This window comes from Drosophila eugracilis, unplaced genomic scaffold, assembly GCF_018153835.1.
Source record: "Drosophila eugracilis isolate 14026-0451.02 unplaced genomic scaffold, ASM1815383v1 contig_2167, whole genome shotgun sequence".
Lineage (NCBI taxonomy): Eukaryota > Metazoa > Arthropoda > Insecta > Diptera > Drosophilidae > Drosophila > Drosophila eugracilis.
The window spans coordinates 2,010,552-2,036,849 of NW_024573052.1; the positions used below are offsets into that span (position 1 = coordinate 2,010,552).

General features: G+C 41.2%; 2 protein-coding genes across 3 annotated transcripts in view; one reads left to right on the forward strand and one right to left on the reverse strand.

Moving 5' to 3' along the window:
- LOC108104402 overlaps positions 1-26,298 on the forward strand; it is a 45,341-nt gene that overhangs the window by 6,936 nt on the left and 12,107 nt on the right. The window contains exons 3-5 of the mRNA XM_017210448.1: positions 6,305-6,490; positions 15,315-15,408; positions 24,771-24,819. Of these exons, the coding sequence (XP_017065937.1) occupies positions 6,305-6,490; positions 15,315-15,408; positions 24,771-24,819 (329 nt within the window). The remainder of the gene's footprint in view (positions 1-6,304; positions 6,491-15,314; positions 15,409-24,770; positions 24,820-26,298) is intronic.
- LOC108104400 lies at positions 1,552-8,522 on the reverse strand. 2 transcript variants are annotated; one of them, XM_017210447.2, is made up of 4 exons: positions 8,386-8,522; positions 6,721-7,735; positions 6,523-6,668; positions 1,552-1,609 (listed from the first exon to the last, which is right to left on the reverse strand). In XM_017210447.2, exons 2-3 carry the CDS (start codon positions 7,582-7,584, stop codon positions 6,570-6,572), a joined length of 963 nt encoding a protein of 320 aa, XP_017065936.1. In that variant the 5' UTR covers positions 7,585-7,735; positions 8,386-8,522; the 3' UTR covers positions 1,552-1,609; positions 6,523-6,569. The 2 variants fall into 2 exon arrangements, with proteins under 2 accessions (XP_017065936.1, XP_017065934.1); XM_017210445.2 differs by having other exon boundaries at positions 1,552-1,613; positions 8,386-8,521.

Consider the following 26,298-nt stretch of genomic DNA (forward strand, 5'->3'; position numbering starts at 1 on the left):
TAAACAACAACAACGAAAACTGAAACCAGAAGCGTTATGAAATGAAGAGCGAGAGAGCGAAACCGGCCGGTTGAATTCTCTCTTACTCTCTCTTTCTCTCTCGCTCTCGCGATTTCAGGTTGAACGACCGACCTAGCCATTTTGTATCCATGTGTGTACACGCTTATGCGCCTGTGTTGGTGCCGTGGGGATCAAGTGAGTCATTTTTTTTTTTTAATACTTTTGATTTGATTTCGTTTGTTGCCTGCTTTTGGCTCCGCTTTTAACCTGCGATTGTTGTTGCTCTTTTTTGTTTTTGCCTTTCGTTGACTACTTCGATTTTCATGCACTTCCTTGTTGATCGCCGCACCCACACTTTCGTACACGAGTGCGAATATGAAATTCTTTGTGCGCTTATCATAGATAGAAATCCAAGCGAAAATATGTTCCATGAGGTGGACCAGTTGAGATTTTTTTTTTATCAAAATAAATAAGGGTGTTAGTTTGAAATTGCAAGACTATGATAAAAATCATGAGCACCTGTTGCTTTTGTAAAAAAATAATACGTTTTACTATATCTTTAAAATATTCCTACACAAAAACTTTATTTTAAAATATTACGCATACGCCTCGTGGGCGGTAGGCTTACATTTTTTCTAACATACTTTTATGTGTTCATTTGAAATTTTTCATAAATACACCTTTTCAGTGGGTGCCTTCAAATAGCCAATATAAAACAGGTCCACCCCAATGTATCATACACATTAACAACAAAGATCCGCGGTTCTTTCTTTCAGCAGTCGTGCCGCCTCGCTCGCTCTTTGCACGCATGTTGACCTTGACTGTGACTTTCATAAAATTGGTCGTCGCTGTTTTTGTTGTTGCTGCTCTTGAGCTTTGCCATTGTTGTTGTTGCTGTTGCTGTTGCCGTTGTTCTTTTCTTTACTCGCTTATGAACTTAATTCGGTTCTTGAATATGTATATGGAGCATATAGAAGAAATACAAAAAAAAAAAAACGAATACATAATAAAGCGTACACGCACCGATTCCGTTAGTCGGCTGTTTATAGCCTTATCTTTTGGCCATTTTCAGCCAAATTCCTCTCCATCATTCGCGCTAAGTATGGTTATACTTCCTGCCCAAAAAAGAAAACCCATGATCGTAGAAACATATGTATAATTAAAAGTTTCTGACTTATCTATTTGCATGAGTATCAGTTTTTATTTGATTTATGGAATAATAATAAGTATAAGTTGTAAACGTATAAGTTGAAGATCATCAAAATGTTTTCCAGGCGGCTTTTTTGAGGAGATTATTTTGATTTGGAACAGCTTCTTTTTATTCCAAGGTAACCTTATGTAGTTTGCATCAGCCGATGTCTATAGTTTAATCTCTATATAAAGGGTTCGTGTTTTTCTGAAAAAGGATATAATTTGATTTTTGAGTAATTTTTCATTGGTAAAAATAAAACAATCTTAATATCTCCTACCAAAATGATTTCAAGGTGGCTTTTTTGAGATCATTTTGATTTTTATTTGGAAAGGCTTTCTTTTCTTCCATAGGAACCTTACGTTGTTTTTATCAGTCACTGTTAGTTGTTAAATCCTAATATAAGGGTTGCATTAGTGCCTTTCTGAAAATAAAAAACAAAAATACGATTTTTTAAGAATATTTCAAGCGTAACAACAAACTAATCTTAATATTTCTTGCCAAGTGGTCAACAATAGTTTTCTAGCTTCTTTTCACTTGCTAATTGTTAGCACACTCACACGCCTACATTCCCACACTATCTAACATACACATATACACACACGCACACAAATACCTAGATTTCGGCAAGCTTGAAAGTCAAAGCCGAAAAAAAATGAGATTTCTGCTGCGCGCTTTCTATGCGAAAGTTCACTGAACTTGCCCTCCATACCAAAACCAACCAAAAGCCAAATAAAATGAAAAAAGGTGGCAAAGCGAAATGGCTTATAAGATGAAGCTGGCTAGAGCGAGAGGGCAAGCTGGTGGGTGGTTATTGCTGGCTAAGGAAGAGGCGATGTGGGGTGTCCAACGCGTTTGTTCAGCGGTGCGCATCAATTTCGAGTTCAATGTCAAACCACAAAACGACAACGTCGCTGTCGCTGGCTCTGCCGCTGCTTCTGCCTCGGCCGACGTCAAAGACAAAGGCTATGGCAAAGGGGAGAAAGGTGGGAAAAGCGCAGGAGTGAAAAGTCAAAGATAGTACTAGATTTTGCCATTGTTGGTTAATGCTTACCACAAAGCCACCAGGCATTAGGAAATTTGAAAATTTTGCATTCTAAAATACCAACTCAAAACTCTAAAAAAGCTAAAGAAAGTGGAACGTTAAAACCATTTTATTTTTAACCTAAAGCCCAAAATAAGAAAATTTATATTTATATAAATACCAAAAGTTCTTTAAAATTGAGAAAACCTTCTTATAACTTTGATTCCACATTAACCAAGAGTGGAACACGCAATAGCGTGGAATGGTGTGGAATGTATCTTGTAGATTGTGGACTGTGGGAAGCACTGTCGGCTGCGGCGTCGACGTTAACATTGCCCGGAGGGCGTTAAACTTCACGGTCATGGCTTTTTCCTTCTTATTCTCCCAGCTCCCCCCTTTCTGCTCCCCCGCCTTCTTTCTCTTTCTCTTTCTCTCGCTTTGCGTGTGATTGATTGTGACGCATTGCTGACCACTACGCACTCTCCTAGATTCTCCGCCAACATCGCCCACTCCCGCACTCGGCTATCTTTCTCCTTTTCTCTCATTCTCGTATTCCCTATCCCTATCCCTTTTCCACAATCGTTGTAGGAGGCGAATGACCGATAAAAGCTAACCACGCGCCAGTCATCCGACTGATAAACCAGGCGACAGCAAAAAGCAAAGAAAATAGCTGGATCAGGGAAAGGGGCAGGGTAAGGGGAAGCGGAATGAAAGGGGAAGGGGAGGGTGTTTAAAAGGCCTAGAAGAATCAGATACCAAAAGTTACTGTTGCCTAGTGTTGAAATCGAAAGATTACTAACTAACGCTGACAGAATTAGCCTAGGCATTATCGATTCTCAATTCTCCTACAAGAAATCAAAAAAAAAAAACTTATGCAAAATCATAGTGACTGGGATATATCTATGTACATACAGATTTACTATTACTTGAGATGAGGAAATACAAAACAAAAGTTTAGAACACTTCCTTGAGCAGTGGAATAGAGGAAAGATTGATTCCTACGAATACCATATTCTCATTCAGGAAACTGTTTTGATCTTCTATGCAGCATGATAGGATTAACTAAGTTCTGAGCGCGAGTTTTCCCCTTGAAAACCACCAAAGGCAAATAACTTGATAACTCGATAAAAGGCCTTTAAAAGGTGTCGCATTTTGCAGATTGTAATAAGCGCTGGGGTTGGGTTCCCTAATAGTTAGTTCGCATTGGCTCGGGACCAGAACTGCAGAAAAGCAGAACAGCGGAAAAGTAGAAAAGTAGAAAAGAGCGGAGCAGAGCGGACCCGTCGAGCATTCAACCCTAACCTCAGACAATGTTGAACTATGCACCAACAACCGCGCGCACACACACACACACAAACGCAGGGTGCATCGGCAGCAGCAGCCCTACATTTCGCTTCCCCTAAATACAAAAAAAAAAAAAAATACAAGAAAAAACTGAATAAATGGGAATACAAAAAGCAGCGGCAACAATGGAGTAGGAGGGCGAGGACGAAAGCGAGGACGAGGACGAGGACGGTGGTGTGGTATAGAAGGTGCCAAAAGGAAGAGGAAGAAGCGGCAATCGGGAATGCCCTGTTGCCACATTACGTCACGAAGGAGCGACAGAGAAGGGGCAAAGGAAAGGCCAACGACCAGCACACATTTCAGGCCGCAAAAAGGAGCGCAAGGGGGAGGGGTAAATAGGGAGCACAGGCGACCCTCGTCAACAGACAAGGGCCGGTTCCAAACGGGAGCAAGCGAGATAGATAGCGCGCTGCCGAGTTCAACAACCTTCGGCGACCCTGAGAAGAGGTCAGCAACCCCTACGAAGTATTACGTGCCAGTGTGTGTATGTTTGTGCCTGTGTGAGTGTAGGACCTAAAGAGAGAACTCTCTCGCTCTTTGACAAACACACGGAAGGAGGGAAGGTGAGCATTAGGGTGGTACTTCTTTAACAGCACCTAAACTAGGTTCTCTTACTCTCAAGAAATGATTAATCTTATTAATAAATAAGATCTTTAATTGATTAGGTATTAAGCAGAATTAATTAAGATTCAAGTTCCAAAGGACATTACTAAAGTCTTGAGTATTGGTCCACCCTAGTGGAAAACAGAATAAGAGGGCTATAGGGAAACAGAACAAGGCAGGGACCGAAAGAGAGATAGGGATTGGAGGGAGCAGGCAGGCAGCTTCTGCTTGCTTGGGGGTAGGCAAACTTTGGATGCGTTTGCGTTTGTTTTTGCCGGTCGTTGCCCGAGAACGTTGGCGCGTCCCGTCCGACGTCACCGTCCGCTGTTGGCGTCGGCGTTCCAACTTTGGGGTCGTTGGTGGTCGTTATCCTATATACCGAGAAAAATCTATTTTTATTTGCATGCGCCCGGTTGCCATTGCCGTTGCTGTGTGTTTGGTAGGGGGATAAGTTTGGGAGGGAATGTTGGCGGATATATCCCACAGGATGAACATGCCCTCGGCCAACTGTTGTTGCACTTGCCTTGGGGCCACGGGACATTGGGTTCGATTCGATCGGTCGACCTGGAATTAAATTTATGTAACACTCTACTTGGGTGACTTAGGATGATCAGTGTTACGGTTACCAATCTTTGTTATTCAATTAACTGTTTATTCTATATTTCTCCTTGTCTAATAAGTTCAAATAACCCCCAGCGTAATAAGGCTTATAAGTTGGTAAACATGAATTATGGTAGATGTTTAACTTCTTGGAAGAACAACGATTATTGTGACCACTAACTAAAGAGGTTCAATAATTTTTTGTTCGAAGTTCTTAGAGTTCTTGTATTGGAAAATCTTGCAAGTTTTTAGCCTGGCCCCCCTTTTTCTATTTTCTATTTTCCATTTTCCATTTTCCATTTATTTCATTTTTCTAGCTGTCTGCGATCGCTAGACGCTGCAGTTAATTTTGTTTTCATTTTGCAACCGACTCGACTCTTCTTTTCCTATTTATTTATTCTCCTCTTCGTTTTCCTGGTGATGCCTGCTGGTGATGCCTGGCCCCTCTGCATTGCGTTACATATTCTTCCGCATTTTTGCAGTTGCAACAGAGATGGAGTGCCCGCTCGATACGGTGAACCCATGAAAACCAGGGGTGTTTGCTTTACCGATTGAAATAAATTGCTCATGATTGTGATTTCAGAATTAGGTTTAGTAAAATCTACCAAATGATTAATTTCAATTGAATAACGGGTGCTAGCAGACATTGCTTTTACGCTGTGAAAGTTATTATGAGCACATTTTGCCATTTAGAGAGTGTACTGTACTAAGAAGAAGACTCTGAGGAGTAGAATTGCAAGCAATGACCCGAGTGTGTGGCGAGGAGGAGAAAGCAGGTGCTGGGATTGTGGTAGTGTAAAAGTGGGCGTTGTATTAACAACAATGTCCCCCCGTCTAGGGAAAAACAAACAAAACCACAAAAAACGTAAAAACCAATTAAATTAGCAGAAAAAAAAAACTAAAAACTAAAGAGATTTCCAAAAATACTTATAAAATTAAACAAGGATCTTATGATTCTCCTATGCCTTATTGATATATTATTTTATATAATCATTATTTAACCATTAAAATTGAATCTAAACTAAAAACCAAAATCATAGTAAGCCCCAACAACGACAAAAAGGCCATTTAAAAAGAAGAGTTCGCGAATGCATGTGTCCATGAAACGTACTTTGTTGACCTTTCGCTGCCGCAGCGCTGTCTCGGCACATACATATGTATATATATCTATCTACGTTCATACATACATACACCGTTGGGGTTAATGGAACCGATTGACACATATATATAGGCACGCGCAATGCAACAACAACTTCTTTTAAGAGAAGAGAGTCTAGGGACTAAGAGACCGAAGCTCAGAGAGAAAACTACAAAAATTTAAGAGTGCTTTGGATCTCTTAAAAAGCAATCAAAACAAAAGCAATACGCCATCTGGCGCAAAAAATAAACTATTAGCTGGCGCCATCTGTTCAGACCACGGCGCAAGCATGGGCCGCTTCGGGTTAGGGCATTGGCTAAAAGCAAAGTCATGACAGCAACCATTAAAAAGTACCCTAAAACTAGCAAATATTTAAAATATATTTTAATTCTTTCTCTACTTGCAGCCACCAACATTTTGTGCAACACTTTTTGCAAAGGCAAAAAATTGGCAACTTTGATATAAACTATATTTACAAAACTACAAGCCCAATTACGAACTCTAAGGTTCGAACTAAAAACCGATTCAGGACAAGCAGCAGCAGCACCAGCAGCAGGAATAATATTCATTTAAATAGCCGAAGTAACGAGCGGTGAGTTTATAACATTCAAATAATTAACTTACGTATTTCGTTGTGTCAAAACTTGAGTTTGGGTTGCTTAGTCTCCCCTTTACATAGTGTAGACCACAACGCGCTCCCTGACGGCTACGTACACGGCCAAGGCATCTTCGCTGGGCTTGTACCAGAATTTCCTCTTATTTGCCGCGTTCTGTGGGATTTACAGGATATTTACAGAATACAGGAAAGAGCACACCATCTACCTGTTCGAAAACAGCCACTTTGTTTTTATTAGATTTGGTTAGCATCATGTAGATGCGGTACGCCTGCCACAAGCCCATCAGTCCCTGTATCATGAGGAGCAACAGCTCCATGGCGAAGGTGAGCTGCAAAGCATGGTTTAAACAGATGATTAGGCGCCAGGTGTAGTAACTGTCGGCAATATTCTCAACGTGGTCATTGTAAACGAGCCAAGTGTCGGCCACGAAGAGGCAGAAATTGGCCTTTAGGCGCAATATATATGGAAGTAGGCAAATGGCGTAAGCATTTATGTTGACCGGCACTTCAAGATTAAGGCCCTTGAATGGCGGAGGTAGCTTGAACCGATTGGGATTTGCCGTACTGTGTATACAAATCATCGGAATAATGGCATCCAGAGTGCAGCGAATAAGAACCTGGCATACGTTGCCTGGAAAGGACATGGACAGAGGACGGCGCTTGACGAAGCGGAGTAATCCAGTCTGTCGCCAGTGGTCCGGAAAGTCGATGCGCGGTCCCAGCTCCATGATGGATGGAATCAGAACAAGGGACAAGAAAATCATAATTTGTAGATGTTTTTGGGAAATCTCGCCGGTGGCTACATCTGACACTTTACGAAAGAATTCCATCATAGGCGGCAGATCCATGTTGCTCAAGCGTCTGGCACGGCGGAGTTGGTCACGGAATATCGGGTGTGTAAATTTGGGCAAACTTCGAAAATTCCGATGCCTCATGCGGCTGGAGGGCAAACGGCGGGGCAGCTGGTCCGGCGACTGCTGCACCATGTCGATCCAGTTAAGCATGGCATTGTCTCTAGCATCTTCTGCTTGATTCATTGGAATTTCCTTGTCGCCCTGAGCAATAGACATGTTTCCTGTGCTAGTGGTTGGCTGTTCGGGAATTAAGTATGGAGCTGCTTTGCGAATACGGAACTAGATTTGTCGTAGGTAGGCGAAGTAAGTTCAAATGTGCAGATATCAGATATAGACTTTTCTATAGCTATTCCAAAATCACACTGATCTAAAAAGATATTAGAAACACAGAGTTGTAGTTTACTTTGAACTATAAACCGAAAATGCTTTCGTTAGAGAATCGATGACAGTTTAAGCATTTACATCGTTGGCAACCCTTTTTTTCGCTAATGTCAAGGTGTAAATATTAATTCCTTAATCCCCGCTATCTATAAAGATATTAACAGAGTTATAGTTTACTAAAACCTTTACAACTTCTGTAATATCCGAAAATTATTGGTAGATGACAGCTTAAGTATTGCCACCATGTCGGTGGCAACCCTTTCTTTTTCACTAATGTCAAAGTTGCGAACAAATTTTCGTTTTTCCGTGTAGCGTCATGAATATGCAATGCCAGGAGGCGAGACGCCAAGGGGGATGGTGCAGTAGTTGGGGCACTGGGTGGGGCTCTGCTCCCTGTCGCCGCCTCTTGAAGCACACTCTAAAGTCCGTGACTTCGCTGGGTGGCCGGGGTGGCTTGGTGGCTTAATGGCTGGCTGGCGATGCCATTTCCCATAGCCCCGCGTCCCCACTGAACTTTTATGTAAGGCCACCCCACACCCAGTACACCAGCCTCTGCACCACCACCCATCAGGGGCTGCTGTCCTTCAGTCTGCGAGTGCAACGAACGCTGCCCTTTAACCTACATAGCTAACATACCTGAGGGGTTTCCGCTGCACTGTTTTTTTTTTTAGTTTCGGTTTGGAAAATTTTCCGTTTTTTTGTTTTGCACTTTTCACTAAACGTGTTCACTGACGAGAAGTTAGTATCGAAGTTATTCGGTTAACAGGAAATGACACGTGGGTCAAAAATAATGGCCTTCTGATTGGCGTTAGGAATTTGGCCAAAAGCAAAGAATAGTTGATTAAGTACTGTGTGTATTTTGTAATAACACAAAAAAATGGGACAACTGATATGGGACCTTTTCACAGGAGCTCCCTAAAGATATGCTGAAAAGTATGCAACAATATCTTGAGAGTGCAAAAGTCCGATTTTCTTCTTGGAATACCTCAGCATTATTTCTTTGCATTGAAGCTTTTAGGATAACCTTTAGGATCCAGCAATTTTACCTTTTACCTAGATATATACATATATTACTTATTAGTATCTCAGGTTACTTACACTTGGGGAAATTCCAAATCAAAAATTTCGACTATCTATATGCCCATTAATACATACATACATACAAAAGCACATGTATGGGCATCTGCATGCGCCTATTACGCCATCGAAAGCAACAAAAACAAACAACCAAAAACAACAATAACAACTGCAGCAGCGGCGGCGACTGAAATATCTTCATGTTCATCGTCGCGTCGCCATCGCCATATTTAAGGGGCGGGGGGGTGAGAAAGAGGGACTGGGTGGCGATGGGCGCCATCGGCCTGCGTTTGCCTTAGCTTCTATTTACATTTCGAAGCTCTGCCACAGTTGCAGCGCTGCCAGAGCTGACGCCGCAGCCGCAGCCGCAGTCGCCGACGAAAGCGAAAGGCCATTGTCCGGAATTTTGTTGACCTACTAAGGCAAAGGCAGAATCTAAAGTACGAGGCACGGCTACACTGTCATTGCCGTTTGCCGAAGTCGAGTAGTCGTAGCCGACTGCGAGCACAGAAAGCTCGTGAGCGCCAAAAAGCTCGCTCTCCTGGTTCTGCATACTGAAAGTTTCTCTGTGTTTTGGGTAGCCAAAAATACAGTGGTCACTCTATAAATATGGGAACCCTTGAAATATCATAGATCTATTGTTTTTTATCATAAATTATTTAATTTTCTATCCTTTATTATTGCTATTCTACAGTTTATTTTAGTTCGAAGTTGGTATTCATTGTTCACTGTAAGAAGTCTGCACTGTACATGAATATGTACAAAGAAAAGAAACGAAAACGCTAACGAATGCCTTGCATTTTCGTTATCGAAATGATCGGGAAAAAGGGGAGCTAGAAGGGGAACTAAAAAGGGGGATAAAAAGAGATAGAAAACGAGCTGACGGCGCAACTTTTTTTTTTACCTAAAGTCATTCACCTTTAGTTCGCTCTCTCAAATGTTCTGCTCTGCGGCTCTTTTTTTTATTTGTTTATTTAACACTCAAGCTTAGTTTAAAAGTCGTCTCTCTCGCTTCTCTCTTTTCCACTGCGCCGACGACTTAACGCCTACACAAAAAGAAATTAATAAAAAAAATGAAAGAGAGGTTAAAAACAACTATAGAAAACGAAGCGTTAAATTTTTTTTTTTTTGATTTTTTGATGGGCAATAAAATGTATTGACTTGCTCGCGTGTGTATTGGTGTATGTGGTTAAGTGATGAGCATAGGTGTATGTATGGATGTATGTATGTTTTTTGTTTTTACTTTCTCTTGGCAAATAGAAAATGAATTACATGCAAGGCAATTAGAAGAGCTGTCAGCTGGTAACTGTATTTATATGAGAGAGTAAGTACTGTTATTTCCCAAACTTTTGGTTTAATGTACTGTTTGTTTTTTAAGAGAGAGATTTTTAGATTAACTTTTTACAAGTTATGTTAATACGAGGTGTGTTCAAAAAGTAAGGTGACTCTTCAAATTTCGCGAATTTCAAATTTTTCGATTATCGAAACCTTTTAGAAGTTATACGAGGTGTGTTCAAAAAGTAAGGTGACTTTTCAAATTTCAAATTTTTCAAATTTTTCGATTATCTTCAGTTTTGGGAACAAGAAAAAGTCACATGGGGCCAAATCCGGTGAATATGGTGGCTGAGGCATTATTGTGGTGTTGTTTTTGGCCAAAAAATCCAAATCCTTTGATCCATATTTTTCGATAGCAAAAAATCGCCGAGCTCGCAAAATAACTTGTAACTTTACGCCTCTCACAACCAAACAAAAGAGGATGTTCCATTGAAACTTGGTACAGATGTTAGGGAAGAGTGTACCAATATAACAAAACAAAAAAATCGATAATCGAAAAATTTGAAATTCGCGAAATTTGAAGAGTCACCTTACTTTTTGAACACACCTCGTATAACATAATATTGATTAAAGAGATAATGTTATATAGAATTAGATTTTAGGTGTCGGTTTTTAGGTTTGTTTTGGTAAACAAATTTTGATTGCACTTTTGTTCAGGTGTAGTTGTTGTTGTCTGTTGTGTGTGCATGTGTGCACATATTCATTGTGCATTCAAAGCGGTTCGCTTTTGCATATTCATAGTTGCATGTGAATGATTCATGAGCTGCATTTAGGCAAACAAACTGCTTTTCTCTTCCGCTCTCTTCCTATGATATGTGTGCTGCCCTCTCTCTCTCTTCTTCGCTGGCCATGCTCCGTTGCACAGAAAGTTCAATTTACAATCTGCCCCGCATCGCACCGCTGCCATCCTCCTTTTGAGGTAACTTTGGCGAGCTTTAACCCAGTTTAAGGTCATTTCGAGTCAAAGACAAACATCGGCGAACGTGCTGAAAGAGCGAGAATACGAGGTGAGTAGTTGCTATTGTTGTTGGGGGCTATTGTGGGCGGCAAGGGGGGTATTTGTGTATGCATGTGTGTGTGTTGGCAATCCCTGGTCATCGTTTGGCATTTGTCAAGGACTTTTCGAATAACACAATTGCATTTGCACCGAACCGAAATCGAATAAGAAAACCAAAAGATATTTTTCTTTCTTGCCTTGCTCAGGAAATTACAATTTCCGTTGCTATTTGGCCTTTATAGATCTAATATCAACTTCCCAAAAGCAATTTATTTTTGTTTATAATAAAGATGACCATTTTTATAACATCTTTATATAAATCTACATATGTCCTTCCTAAATCAAGTTAGCTGGTTAAATTTTTTCAAACATCGCTCTACGAATTGGCGAGGTTCAAGACCAATCCTACAGTTTGGACCAAGATGACTCGAAATTTGCTTTATTCTGAAAGTATTTTGCTCATAGCTAAGCCAATAATGGCCCGAATATGGAGTGTCATACCTCGATTAGCTCGTAATTCAATTTCCAATAAAACTGTATACCCACCTTAAAATGTAAAAATTATCAACTTTTTCGCAAATTTTAATGATGTTACCCCTTACAAAAAATGGGAAATTTTGCCAAAAATTCAAATTCACAAAATCGTCAAACAAATGATGAGGAAAGTTAGTATAGGTATTTAGCATCACAAAACAGTCGTTGTTTTAGCTCTGAGCCTTGTTTTGGCTGAGTTATAGGTATGAAACCGATACAAAATAATGGAATTTTCTGTCCAAAGTCGTAGTCCTGATTTTCCCCCGAAAATAATCAGAATTCTTCTCATAGCAAAGCCAATAATAGTCGGACTAAGGAATGTCATACATCGCTGGATTCGTAATTAAAAATCCAGTCAAACTGTATCCACACCTTAAAATGTAAAAATTTTCCCTTTTTTCGCAATTTTTAATGATGTTACCCCTTACAAAAAATTCAAAAATTTACGAAAAATTAAAATCCAAAAAATCAACAAACCAATGATGAGGAAAGTTAGTTTTGGTCGTTAGCTTCACAAAACATTAATTCTTCTAGCTGTACGTCTTGTTTTGGGTAAGTTAGAGGTATGAATCCTATAAAAATTGTTGACATTTTCCGTCAAAAGTCTTTATCCTGATTTTTGTCCTGAATTATTCAGAATTCTTCTTAGAACGAAGCCAATAATGGTCGCAATATAAAAAGTCATATATCGCTGAACTCGTAATCAAAATTCCAGAAGAACTGCATTCACAGTTTGAAATGTCAAATTTTGGACATTTTTCGCAATTTTTAATCATGTTACCCCTTACAAAAATATCAAAATTTTGTCAAAAATTAAATTTCCAAAAATCAACAAACTAATGATAAGGAAAGTTAGTTTTGGTCGTTAGCTGCACAAAACAGTGTTTCTTCTAGCTGCACGTCTTGTTTTGACCAAGTTATAGGTATAAAACCAATTAAAAATATAACCATTTTCTGTCAAAAGTCATTATCCTGATATTTGCCACAAAGTAAGCAGAATTCTCATAACAAAAAATGTATACCTTCTTAGGTAAAAAAATAAGGTAACAAAAGTCTTGACATTGCAGAGTGCTCTGATGACGAAGACATCGGGTCGGAAACCCAAGCCCTTTACGAAAAACTATGCTATATAGTATACAGTAGACCGTTCTTATCAGCCGACGTTGTCATCGAGTTTTATTCAAGTTTTTCGTATTGCCTTCTTTCATGCCAGCGTCGGCAGCGACGCTAGCTTCGGTGATAATGAAATTAAAAATTTCATTGCTAATTGCGTTTAATATTTATAATTGACCCAAATACATTTTTGCGATTGGCATTGCCAAAAAAGAAGAAAAAAAAAAGAAAAACAAAAGAAGAAAGCTGCGGAGCATGCTAAGCGTGGTGTAAAAGAGAAAGGAAGCCGAAGGGAGAAAGAGAGAGCTACATGGGGTGAAATGGTTCCGGTGGAGGGCTGTCCCGAGTCTAGACTGCCAAGGACCTCCAATAGTATCCTTTGCTTAAAAGCCAGTTAACCCAAAAATTCTGAGACACTGCGAATAATGGGTGACTAAGTTTACAGTCGGGAATATTGTACAGTCTTACTTCGATTGAAGTGATAAGGTTAATAATTTTCTCAATTTTCAGAATTTTTAGATGTCTTAAAAGTATTAAAAAATATTGTTAAATCAATGTGAAACAAGAGTTATTTGATATTGCCTGTTAAGGGTTAATAACGAGTGATCAGCATTCTCTCTTGTTTCACTCTTTCTTCATCTTCGTGTTCTTCTTCTTTTTGACAAGTGCAAGCTGCAAAAAAGCAAAACACAAAACACAAAACGAAAACAAGAACAAAATCAGAAATCGAATAGACTGCAAAAAAGTGTTCTAAATATATGAGAAGTACACTCGCCGAATGACTCAAATTATTCACACACACACACACTCGTACGTATACGTAACATGAGAGCTCTATCTCCCTCTGTCGCCCTGCTTCTTCTTCCGCTAGAAATTTACAGTTCTTCTGCCGTTGCCGTTGCATCGCTCCATCTCGCTCGTTGAAATATTTAAAATGCAAACTTTTCTCTTGCCCAAAAGAACAAAAAAAAAAAAATGAAAAAACGCACACACACGGGGGAAAAAAAAAAAACCAAATCAAAAACGAAACAAAAAATAGCAACAACAAGCGCAGAGCCAAAGAAGAAGAAGCAGAAGCACACACAAAAAGTAGGTGAAAGGTCTTCAACCTTTTTGCATGAAAACAAAAATGCTGAATGGCGGGGAGAGGCGGCTGTGTTGAACAGTGGGCGGTGGGCGTTACAGTTCTATCTGAAATACAACAAAAACGACCTGGGCACAAAGAAAACTGCCAGCAAGGCAATAAAATGTAAAACAAATGTGTAAGAGCGGGCGGGGTAAGGCTAAAGACAAGCGGTGCACTGGCAGAAAATCGGTATGCCTAACGAAAATATATGAAGAAAAGTGTTTGATTTGATCGTCTTTAGTTTCTGTTCTATAACTTAACTCTTATCAAGAACTTAAGCTTAAATTAAAAAACCTTACAAAGTAATATTCCTTTTTTATCAAACTGTTTTTTATACTTACCATTCTGTTGATGTCTTTTTAAGTTGTTAAGAAAGGAAGGGTTTTTATTAGAATATTTTATATTAAATGATTAAAAACTTACCAAAGACTGTGCATCAATGATTAAAATATATTTTTCGATCCTAAAGATAGCAAAAGACAAAACGCTGAGGGCAGTTTTCCACGTGTGTTAGTCTTAGTTAGTTTTTTTCTTCGTAAGGGAAGGACAAGGGGTGTTTGGCAAGTGACCGACAGACCGAGCCACTGCATTTAACTATTTTTAGCCGTCCCCGTCGAGCACTCGCACACACACACACACACACACACTCACTCGCTCACTAATACACAAGCACAGAGGCATAGAGGACTTGGACCTATCCCAATGGCCCAGCTCCGTGGGGCAGGTTCAGTACGGTTCAGCCGAGTTCAGCTCATTCAGTTCCATTCCCTTCTCTTCGTTCCCTTCCCTGCCGTCCATTCGTTTTGGTTCACTTGAGGTTGGAAATTGCACAGATGTATTTTATTCGCTTGTTCGCCTTTTTGCAACGACCGAGCGAGCTTTTCCGAGAGAGCGAGTTCTCTTTTGGCTAATGGCGAAACTGGTGCGGTGCTAGTGCTAAACTTTGTCCCTCACCGCGACCCTCAAAAGCTTCTTCTTTTGGCGCACAGACAGGCAGACAGAGACATTGATTTCAAGGGGGCGGGTAGCAGGGGGTGTTATTGGTGGGTTAGGCCAGCTTTTCCTGGATCGCATTGAGGAGCGGGAAAGCTGCTGCCAAGGCTGCGAGATTTTCGGTCAAAGGACCTGGGACATCTCTAGGCCATAAACCAGGTAAATGACTGCCTAGGCTTTCCCCTTTCTTTTGACAGTTAAAAATATGTATTAAACTATGGACTCTGAGCAATAACTAATTTAATAAGATACAAGTTTTTATTTAATGGCATTTTTAAATAGCCAAAACCAACAACTTTTTAACAACTGTTAAGGGTAATTATGTTTTCCTAACTCCCCTTAAATCCGCCCAACTACATTGTGTAATTAATATTTATCTCTTTGTTGCAGCCATTTTCATTTGAGTGAAACGCCAGACTTGCTCGCCTCCTCTTCGCTGTTGTCGTCAGCATTTGTTGCATCCTCCGCCGCCTTGGTGAATGTGGTAAGTGTCAAGCTTTTTTTAAGCCGCAATCAGCAGAAACCCTCCTTGACTTACCTACCAGCGCAATTTTTAATTACGTTATGGCTAGGAACTTGGCAAGCCTCAAATATTCATTATTCAGAAATGATAATAAAGCTTATTGGGGTACATGTCATCGAATCTCGAATCGAACAGGATTAATCTTACTATATAATCGGTTTAAGGTTAGAGATATGAGCCAATCATTAGATCAATTTCGCTGCCAGATGGACTCAATTACCCTGTTGTTATGTCGGTTTATGAATGAATGAAGCGTTCGGTAACAGTAAATCGATGAACTAAATCATAGCCAAGACAGTAATCAAAGCGAAGGACATGTTCTTGTTGTTAGACAAATTGCAAAATAATTGAGAGCTCAAAAGATAATTTATGCTTCGGCCTTTAAAGCTACTAAATATTAATTGGAAGATTTGATGATTTTTGATACATTTTATAAAGATAATTTTTTGTACCCTAATACGTATACGTAATTTCTTTTGAATTTATTAAGTATACGTATATTAAGTTTATGATATTTTTGATATTTTAAAAGATCCTTTGTTGATTTCTAAAGTCTTATCTTATCTTATAATACTTTAAATATTGAGATAAATAAATTACTAAATAATTAGAATATGTCGCTTCATCAAGTGCCATCTTCACCTGCTTGCAAGTCCTGTTATCAGGCAAAATCCCGTTACCGATTACCCAGCTGGTTATCGATAAAGTGCAAGAGCAGCAAAAACGAGAAAAAACCAAAGGCGAAATAGAAGCAAAGCAAGCTGAGAAAAAAAAGCAAAAAAAAAAACGAAAAAGCGAAAAAAAGGAAAACAACAAATGTGCATGGCTGTCGTCGTCGTCGTCGTTGTGTGTGTGTGTGAGTGTGTAAGTATAGAAACTGTGCCAATGCCCTGACAACGGCACAAGGTGATGATGCAAACTGCAGCCGGCTGCAGTCGCAGCCACAGCCGCAGTCGCAGCCACTGTCAGCGCCGACTTCGCAGTCAGTGAGGCAGTGACGCCAATTGCCATGATGAAAGAGCCAAAGAGCCAGTGGCACAGTAGGAGCGACTACTGGTGGCTTGGCGGCTCGATGGCTCGCAGGGGGTGGTGCGGAATAGTTGGCGATGCGTTGGTGAACATGCAATGACGCGAATGACACAAACACCGACACAGCTGCGGTTGCACCAATAGCAATCCAACTATTTATGTTTATTTTATTTCATTTTTTTAAAATTTATTAGACTTTTTTTTTAAATCGAAAGTAAAACTAAATTAGTTTCGAAATAATTATGTCTTCTGTATCTTACATAATTATTAGGTTTCTTATTACATACTCTTTTGGGTCGCTGTTGGCAACATTTTGATGACCGGTGGTGTGCGTACATTTGTGTGTGCTTGCATGTAATCAGCGACTAGGCGAGCAGCGTCGAACGGAGGCGGAGCAGCCAAGTCGGTGGTTACCTCCTCCTTCGCCTCCACCTCCGCCTCCGTCTCCGTTCTCGAGTGTTGTGGAGCATACCAGGAAGGCCGGGCCATGTCGAGGTCGGGCAGAGGGTGGCAGGGTGGCAGGGTAGCAGGGGATCTTTGTAGTTGCCTTTGCAATTTGAGTCTAGTATGTTGCATGCAAACAAGGAAGTGCAAAAATTTCACGCTTTGCAAAGAAAAACACAAGACCAAAAATGAGGTGAGGATGGAGAAAAAGGAGAAGAGGAAGGGTTAACGGAGGTGGCTTTGAAGTGTGGGACACACTCGAGTGTCCGTTGGGAAGTGGATTTCAAGTGTTTGACAGACCGACATGTTCAACACTCCTTCAATCTGTGTGTATGTGTGTGTGTGTGTGTGTAGGTACTCCCCTTGTGGTACTCCTTCCTTGTAGGCCATGCCTCCTTGGCAACTTACTTGACTTATGCAATGGAAAGTGGCTGAAGCCAAAATCAATGTGAAGTCTTACCAACGTCAAAGTAATAAACGAACTGGGTTTCACGAGAGTCATTGGCAGTAACCTCGGACATATGGAAAAGGTGTCGACACGAGCTAGTTCTAGGTACCTCTTGCACCCGAGTTCTAAAGAGTTTGGGGCAAGAAGTAATGGCAGACTTGCAAAAACTAGTTAGTAAAGGCAATTTCCTGGAATTGTCTATAAGTTATCAGGCAGCTGGTTTTCTTTAATAATGACTAAAGGGCTAGTGGTGTTTGGTAATTCGATTAGTTAATAGTTATCGATTGTTATGGAAAAATACCTATCCGTTCTCTAACCGATTGGCAATAGTTTTCGAATAGTATTGCCAACCCTCACCGCACCGAAATGTAAACTTTCCCGTTTCAGCTGCCAGGTATTTTGGCTGCACATCGGATTTTCTCACGAACTGCATTCGGTGTGCAATGCAAGTTGAATCGGTTTTTGGGATCTGAGCGGATCGGATCGGTAGTTTTTCTTTTTTGTCGTTTCGGAGGCTGCTCGGGCGCCATTGACTCGTTGACCGAGCGACTCAGCGACTCAAATACTAGCAGCAATGCATTCTATGAACGAAATCGAAAGTTCAATAAACTTTCATGTAATCTCTGCGATATTTATGTACATATTTAGAAGCTATTATGATCTCAGCCGATCTGAAAACAAATATCTATGGTATAACTCTGATTATTTTTGCCTCTATTGCGGGCAAAGAAAGTGAATGGTAGAAAAGGGCAATTACAAGTACCATAGAAAAGGAAAGAAAGAGGGAAATGAAATAAAATGAAATGAAAAGAAATTACATAAAAGTAACAACGAACTGTTTGCGCATGAACAAATCCCACAGCAACAACGACAACATGGAATGCCAATCAAAAAAGGCAACAACATACTGTTAGAAGCAACGAAAGCGGCAAGGAGTGAATGAGACAGGGCGATCGCTCGGTGAACTTGCATTATGCTGCGATCTGCTTAGCTTCTCTATAGCCATCTCCCTCTGTTGGCTTTCACAACACGATTCCCGTTCGTTTTGATGACTCCACTTCTCTCGCTCCCTCCACGCCGGCCCCCCCTCTCTCTCTTTCACGCTCTTGTGCCTGAAAAATTGGGTCAGCCATTGAACCCGTTGCGTTGACGCCGACTGCGCTGTCATTCTGCCGCCACTTTTTCTCTGCTTTAGCTTCTGCTTTTGCTTTTGCTTCTGCTTCCTCACGTGTTCTCCCTCTTCTTTATCACTCTTCTTGTAACATTGCGCTGATCAGCCTCCCAAAAAAAAAAAGAAAAAAAAAACAGCTGCGATCTCTCTATCCCGCTCTCTCTCTTCCCCCGACAAAAAACAAAAAACTTAAGGTTATGGTCAACTCGTAATGACCGTCAGATTTTGACCCCTGTTCGAAGACCCGAAAAAGAAAAGAGTGAAAAGTAAAGCGTTGAAGAAAATAAACCAAAAACAAACCAAACAAAATTTCACTTTCACATCAATTACGTTGAAACTCAGACGACTGAAAGGTATTTGTTGCACTGTACTTACCAAAAAGAAATTAATATTAATTTCAAAATTAGAATACCATCTATATGTACAGTAAAGTTGTATTAAATAACGACAGGTTTCAGGTGACAGCTATTTAGTTAGTTTCGAAATTCGAAATATATAGTAAGTACACAAACCATTATGGAATGGATAATCCTATTTCATCTTAAAGTACCGTTAAATTACCGACGATTTATCGATCTTTTAGGGCCCTGCAATTGCTACCAAGAAATTGGTGGAAAGATCTTCCACTTCCATTTGGAAACGCTTTTTGACCGGCTACGTTTCACGATGTCAACGAACGTTTAATGGCCCCAACAACAAAAACTGGTCGCCCTTTTTGCAACAACAACAGCAACAACAATCGAGTTTACCCAAAAACTGGTAGACAACCAAAATGTCAAGGGAAAGAGACAGAGTGAAATAACGACCAAGAGAAAGAGGGGGAGTTGGTGAAAGGTGGGGGTCAAGCATCATCTGCATGCTCTTTCCCATTAACTTTAGAATGATTTTCAGTTTTTAATCTCATTTTGATAGCATTACTTATAATTGGTAAACTGTGATGTATTACGATCATTTTTGGCCTTCTTTTATTTTTTTTTTAGCAAAATACTGTTTTTAGACCAACAAATTTCCATATTCTTTTGTCAAAACCAGACGTATGGCTAAAACAGTGACTGTTTTATGTAGCTAACATTGGAAACTTTAAACCCCTATACCTACTCTTAACATTATGGTTCTGATTCTTTCGGTGCGAGCTCGGTTTTAAGGGCTGAAAAATTAGGAAACCGATTTCTAACAGAAATTTGCAACATTTCTTGCGGGTTATTATCTCTATATCGGTCAAAACAAGACGCACAGCCAAAAGAACGACTGTTTTGTGCTGCTAACGACCAATACTAACCACCCCTATCATTGGTTTTCGATTTTGGGAAAATCAATTTTGGCCCAAATTTCGCAATTTTGATAAGGGGTACCATCATCAAAATTTTCTAAAATGGGCCAAAAATGAAGTTTCCCAGATTTGAATGCAAACCAATTGGGAATCATGGCAATCAAGTTACGAGCTCTACGAGGTATTACATTCCCCATTTGGACCATTTTTGACTGTGCTATGGCAAAAAAGTGGAGCCAAATCAGTGTAGGACAAACCTATGAAGAAGGAGTTCAAGAAATGTTACTCTGCTGTTGGAAACATTCTCAAATACTTAAAAAAAATCCCCCCTTTTAGTTCCATATTTTTAATAGAGTATTCGAGAGTTGTATCGCCCGTTGTCTGATAGCTTTCCTCAAAGGCATCACCTACCTCCACCCCCCTCTTACAGTCATAAACCACCTTTGGCACCACCCAGCAACCAGCAAGCAACCAAAGAAAAAAAAAACCGGTTACAGTTACAGTTCAAACATCTTTGGCATCGTCTCTTTTTTTCGGGGGTCAAGCCCAAACTTACACAAACACACACGAACATGTCTTGCCACACCTTGAGACCTACCCCCCTCCGCCCCCTTTCTTTGTTCCCCGCGAACGCCCGTGGTTATCTCTGTTGCTGTCACCCTCTCGCGCTTTCTCCCTTTCTCTTTCTGGCCCCCCTTTTCTCGTCATTCTGACGCCCTTTATTTATTTCTTATTTTTTCGGTTAGCTTAATTTTCGTGCGTTGTTGCTTCTCCAGAAAATAAACTTGAACTTGCCCGTTCACTTTTACTCCAAAAAAAGAAAGAAGTTGGGCACTGTGTGTGTGTGTGTGTGTGCGTGCGTGTGTGTTATTGTTTCCCATCACAGTTAAAAGACAGCCTCTACCCCCTAACCCTCCCTTCCTTGAGCAACGCCGTCCATGAGCTTGCAGATGCTTGGAGCTTGATTACTAAACGGAAGAGTCTCCTCCTTTGTTGTTGTTTTTGGTGATTTTTTTTCGGGGGCCTCATCACGGGCGTTGATCATGAAAATTGTTAATTCAAGTTTAGGTGAAATTTAATGCGTCACCACAAGATCGGCAGACAGGGAAAGAAAGATTGAAGCCAAGATCAAAGCGAGGAAAGTTTTCGATTCGATTTTTGTTTTTTGCGATTTCAAGTGACATCTGTTTGGTTTTTAGAACTATCAAAAGATATTTTATTAGAGTTCTCCATCCGAGGAGTTGCCATATGGTAGGCATTAAGCTTAAGGGCTTAATTTCAGCCCATATTTACCACATTTTCTTGGCCTAAGACAGCCAACTGATAGTCTAATTACATATTACCGCATAGAGCTAACAGTTAAGGGGGTTGCCCTCACCCTTGTAAGTGCTTTATAGAGTTGCCACCACATGAAGTCGCCATCTAACTCATTTGGCAATATGTTCTATGTTTCCCTTAGATGATGAAAGTGAAGTTATGCCTCTGCCTGGCTGTCTATTAATTTTCCTATCCAAATGTACGAAAGCAATATTTGGCAGTAGGCAAACAAGGTGGAATTGGTTTTGCTTTGACCCAGTGAAGTTATGAGGCAACTTCGCAGCGTTGTCACTACATGTGGTGGTGGTGGCCAGCCCTTACTATAGAGTTACCACCCACATGTGGTAAACATTAGGCCCAGTGGGTTGCCATCACCCATCATCCATAGCCCATACCCCCTATCCATATACATATGCTTTATAGAGTTGCCACCACATGGTGTCTGCATATTTCGCATTTGTAGCAATTTATTCGGTTTCTGTTTGCTCATTGCGGCACTGCTTCACTTCACTTCCCGGTGCACCTCCTCCTTACCACCCACCCGCCCCTCTACTTTCATGCCCCCTGAATATACCATACATATAGCCAGCGAAAGTTTACTGGGACTATGACCGCTTAGAATGTCTACACAAATACACCCACGTCCGCACAAACACAGACATGTGGGCACATATGTACACTGCATGCATGTGTGTTTGTGCAGGAACCAGAGTCTGGAACTTGAAAGCACCATTTTTTTTCTCTCTTTTCATTTACTCCTCATGTGTGTGTGTGTGTGTGTGTGCCTTTGCCCCCCAACATTTGGATGCCCCACAGAAGTGTCTGCCAGTTGAATGGCAGTGGCAGTTGCGTTGCACCACCACCATATTACCCACCCACCCACTCCCACTCTCACTCCCACTCCCACAGCCCCACCCCCTGGCATGTGTATGTGTGTATATGTGTGTGTGTGCTTATCTCAGAGTCGTTGCCTTGAATGTAGGGCAGTAGTCGGCACTCGACAGTTGCAGTTGCTGCATTTGTTGCCAGTTGCCAGCTGCTGTTGCTGTTGCAGTTGCAATTGCAGACGGAGGGCAATGCAATGCAGGCCCCAGACACACATGCACAAAACAAATACTCGTCAACACGCACCCCCAGCCCCTGGCGGCATGAAAAATGCATGATATGCCGCACTTAATGATACCCAGCAGTTAGCAGAACCCTCAATTAGAATGCATGATAGCCAATCGTTATACATTTGCTCAGAGATCTCAAGGAGGGAGCGAGGAGTAGCTCATGGAAGAGCGACGATCCCGTCGTAATGATAACACTTAACTTACAGTGCAGTCAGCCTCAGGCTGATCAGCACAAATCTCATGGAAATATATATTAGATAGTGAAAAGATCTTGATCTAAAAGGCAGAGAATAGTTAGGAGCATACAGGGTAGCACAGTGGGCTTAGTTATGTTTGCTCAAGCTTCACTATTTTCCTCTAACATTGAAAGAGCGATATGAAAAGCGATAAAGCAGGAGGAAGAAGGGGAATGAGAACGAATGAGTGCAAGGGAAAAGCCAGTTCGAGATAAAGTTGAAGTGCAATGGCGTTAATTTTATCAGTATATGTATGTGTGTGTGTGTGTGTATATACCCTGTAAGCTTCTCAATCTGAATTTTTATATTTTTAGAATCTTCAACATCCCCTAAAGGGGGTTACTTCTTTGTTAAGCACTCCAAGGAGCCCTCCAAATCAAGGCTCATATTAGAAATTATTTATTGAGTTTTCTATCTTAGAATTCCCATTAGAGAATTTTGCTAAGAAGCTTACATTTTATTTTCCCTTTTCATGAGATCTTTAAGCACTTTTTTTTGTACTTCACAATTTTTCATCCGCAAAATGTCAGTTCTTCTGGCTCTGTTTCCTATTCCCTGGGTCTTCGCTGCTCGTTTGGCCTGCAGTTAAAAATACAAAATTAATGGAGAATGAAAAGCACTTCGAACTGCATCGAGCCCCATAAATAACAAGCGCCAAAACTATTTTCAGACGGAGGGGGGAGAGAGCCACAAGAAAGAGGAGGGCATGAAAATAAAGTCATCGCCGTCTGTGTAAATAAGGCACAAGAATTGGGTTAAAAGTTTATAGAGCAATGCGGTGATTTGTCGCTATCTCTATCTCTAACTCTATATGCCCGTCTCTTTCTCTTCCTTCTGTATGCGTACGTGTGTGTGTGTGTGTGTCCTATCAGTTGAAGTGGTTACATTACATGGTCGAAGGCTGCGCCAGTTTCTAATGGCCGAGACAAGTCAACGTGCTCCACCTGACACCCACGACCGGAGCTTAACCCGCGTCGCAGAGAGCAGGTAGCTGAATGGAGTATGGGTTAAGTCTGACCCACCTGGCCATTTAACCCTTTCCTTCCATTGAACGGGCATGGGAGGGAGGGGCTGTTAAGCCAACAAGCTAGTAGGCAAACAGGAAGAAGGCGGCACTGCTGTGCCATGATGGGAAGGAGGGTTAATTCAGAAACGCAAACAGGCCAAAGAAATGGGAAGAAAGGCGGGCCGAGACAAAGCAGAAGCCGCCAGAAGACGGAAGAAGGAACTTGCTGGGTGGGCGAACTAACCCAGATCCTGAAAAGGCAATAAAAAGAAAATTTAAGTAGTCGAAAAGAAATTCTGATAAAGTAGGCAAGAGATAGAAGATGATAAATAATATGTTATGAAAGAAAGAAATATCTTGTAAGAAAAGCTAAGAAAATACAGAAAACCGGAAGCAACGACCACCCACAATCGCCAGTAGAAATACAGAGGAGGATCACACATATGGCCAGTGGACCACCCGAGCACTGAAAAGTCATTTTCCACACATGGAAAAGCCAAGGAATCCGGGACTGAAAGGCGAAGAAATCCCCGAAAAAGACACATCAATAGAAAATGCAAGTGGAGAGGTAAATGGTTAAGAAATGAAAAGCAGAAGAGAGCCAATAGGCAAGCCAATAAAAAGCAACAACAGCTGAGGGAAATAATAACAGAGTGCAAATAAAAAGCTGAACGCCAGAAAGGGATGGAGGCTAGTAGGGGGAGGGGGGGGGCCCCTGCGAGAGCGGAGATAGAGAGACAGCGAGAGCTAGCGAGCGCTCAGCAGTGGGTCAAAGACCTGTAGGAGGTCGTTTCAGCCGTTGCAGTGGCAATAGGCAACGTACAATACCATGGCAAAAGCCCCATGTGCTTGCTGTTCTTGTTGTTGCATTTGTTGTGATGGCGGCAGATAGCACACACAAACACACACACACACTGTCACCTCTCTATTGAATAACCCAGCGACGTCAGCAGCGCTGCATTTGCAGAGCTTTTACAGTTTGCCACTCTCTCGCGCTCTCTCTCTCTCGCTCTCCTAATGCAAGCCAGCTGTCGCCGTTGCTGCTGCTGCTGCTTCTTCTTCCAGCATGAAATACGAGCACCGCACGAAGTTCAGCCGAAGCAAAAACGAAATCAAGAGTGAAATGCAATTCTAGAAAAACAAAAACTGAGAAGGGTGTGAATGTGGAGAGGGTGGAGTGGGGGGTGGTGGAAAGAAGGAGGGGAAGGGGGGGGGGTGATACAACTGCATATGGCACATAAACATGCATTTCAATACAGCTATCCGTCTCTTTTGCTCTCGTTGCAGACATGCCAGGCGGAGGAAGGACAAAGTTCAGCAGGATCACACAGTACAGGTGAGTCGATGAAGGACCTTTTTCCCATAACTATCAACTATTTTAATATTTAACATGCTAATATTTACTATTTTCATGTTAAAAGTTTAAGATTTAAGATTTTAAATTAAGTTTAGGTTTTAAGTTTAGTCAGAAAATCTAAGAAAATGATAACATTTTGAATATAATTACCGCTAGTCATTAACAACTCACTGATTCATTACATTTCTTACGCAACTTTCGGTCTTGCAGTTATTAAACAGAAATTACTCATACGACATGTTGGCCCCAAAAGCTAACCACTTTCAAAGAAACTTCTCGTCGTTCGTTTGCAAGACAAACTACGTTTTTCTAACTGAAAGAGACATAATTTTTATATGATAACTATTTCTTCTTCATTCAAATTTTGTTTACGAACAAAGACCACATTGCGTATGATTGATATGCTCTTGAAAAATTTTATTTAGTAAAAATGAAAAGGAGTTATGGCCTCTTCCTGAACCAAAAATTATAGTTTTATTAGAAACTAAGATTGCTTATATATCGGTTTACCTTTTCATTGAAAATCCAGGAAATTATGCAGATTCTGCCTGTCCACATATCGTTTTCCTTTCAGTAACCTCCTCCGCCTCATCCTCCTCCGCTCAACTGCTCTGGGTGTCTGGCGTGGGTTTTCTTTCTCTTTCCTCTATTTTTTTTTTTTTTTTCTGTCGGCGGCATATCGTTTTCCTTTCCTTTCCCGTCGAATGTTTTATGTGCCACAAGAGCTGCTGCAAAAGTTTTCCGCTTTTCACGTTCAACGACGACGATCGCCGTCACCCAATGCCCCTGCAGTCCCCTTCCCCCTCCTGCCCTCCTACCACACCCCTGCTATCTTGTCGTCGATGTTGTTTTCCTTGTTTTTCCGCCGCCGTCGCCACCGCCGCTACCATCGCTGTCGTTTTTCCACAGCTCGTTTTCTAGCCTGACTCCATTTGCGCAACACATTTTGCGGTGTGGCAAGGGGCGGTCGAAAGAGGGGGCTGGCACAGGGGGATGCATCATATGATTTGCAATTTCCATTGCTGCATTGCTGCATGGGCTGGTTGCGTAACCCAAAAGTTAATGCCACATAATCATGGCTGAAGTTGCAACAAACGCTGGCCGCAATGGGAAATGGGGAAATTGTTGCCAAGGAGCGGGGGATTACCAGCGGGTTGCGGGTTGGGGAGCTGGGCGATGAAGCTTGCGACTAACACGCCATCTTGCCGATCGTCGCTTGCAGTTTTTTATTTTTTTTTGGTTTTTTTTTTTAATGCAACGTTTTTCCTGCCACTTTCTCTCTATTCACGGCGATGAAGTAATCGACTGCCCCAGCACCAGTACCGCTCCCTCCTTGCGATTCCAGTTGCACTTTGCTTTTGGCTTTGCCTGTTTTTTGTTCGCCGCTTTTTGCCGGTGACTTAATTTTCGTTTTGCCTTGTTTTCCATGGAAAACGGGTTTCACATTTTCTTCCCTGC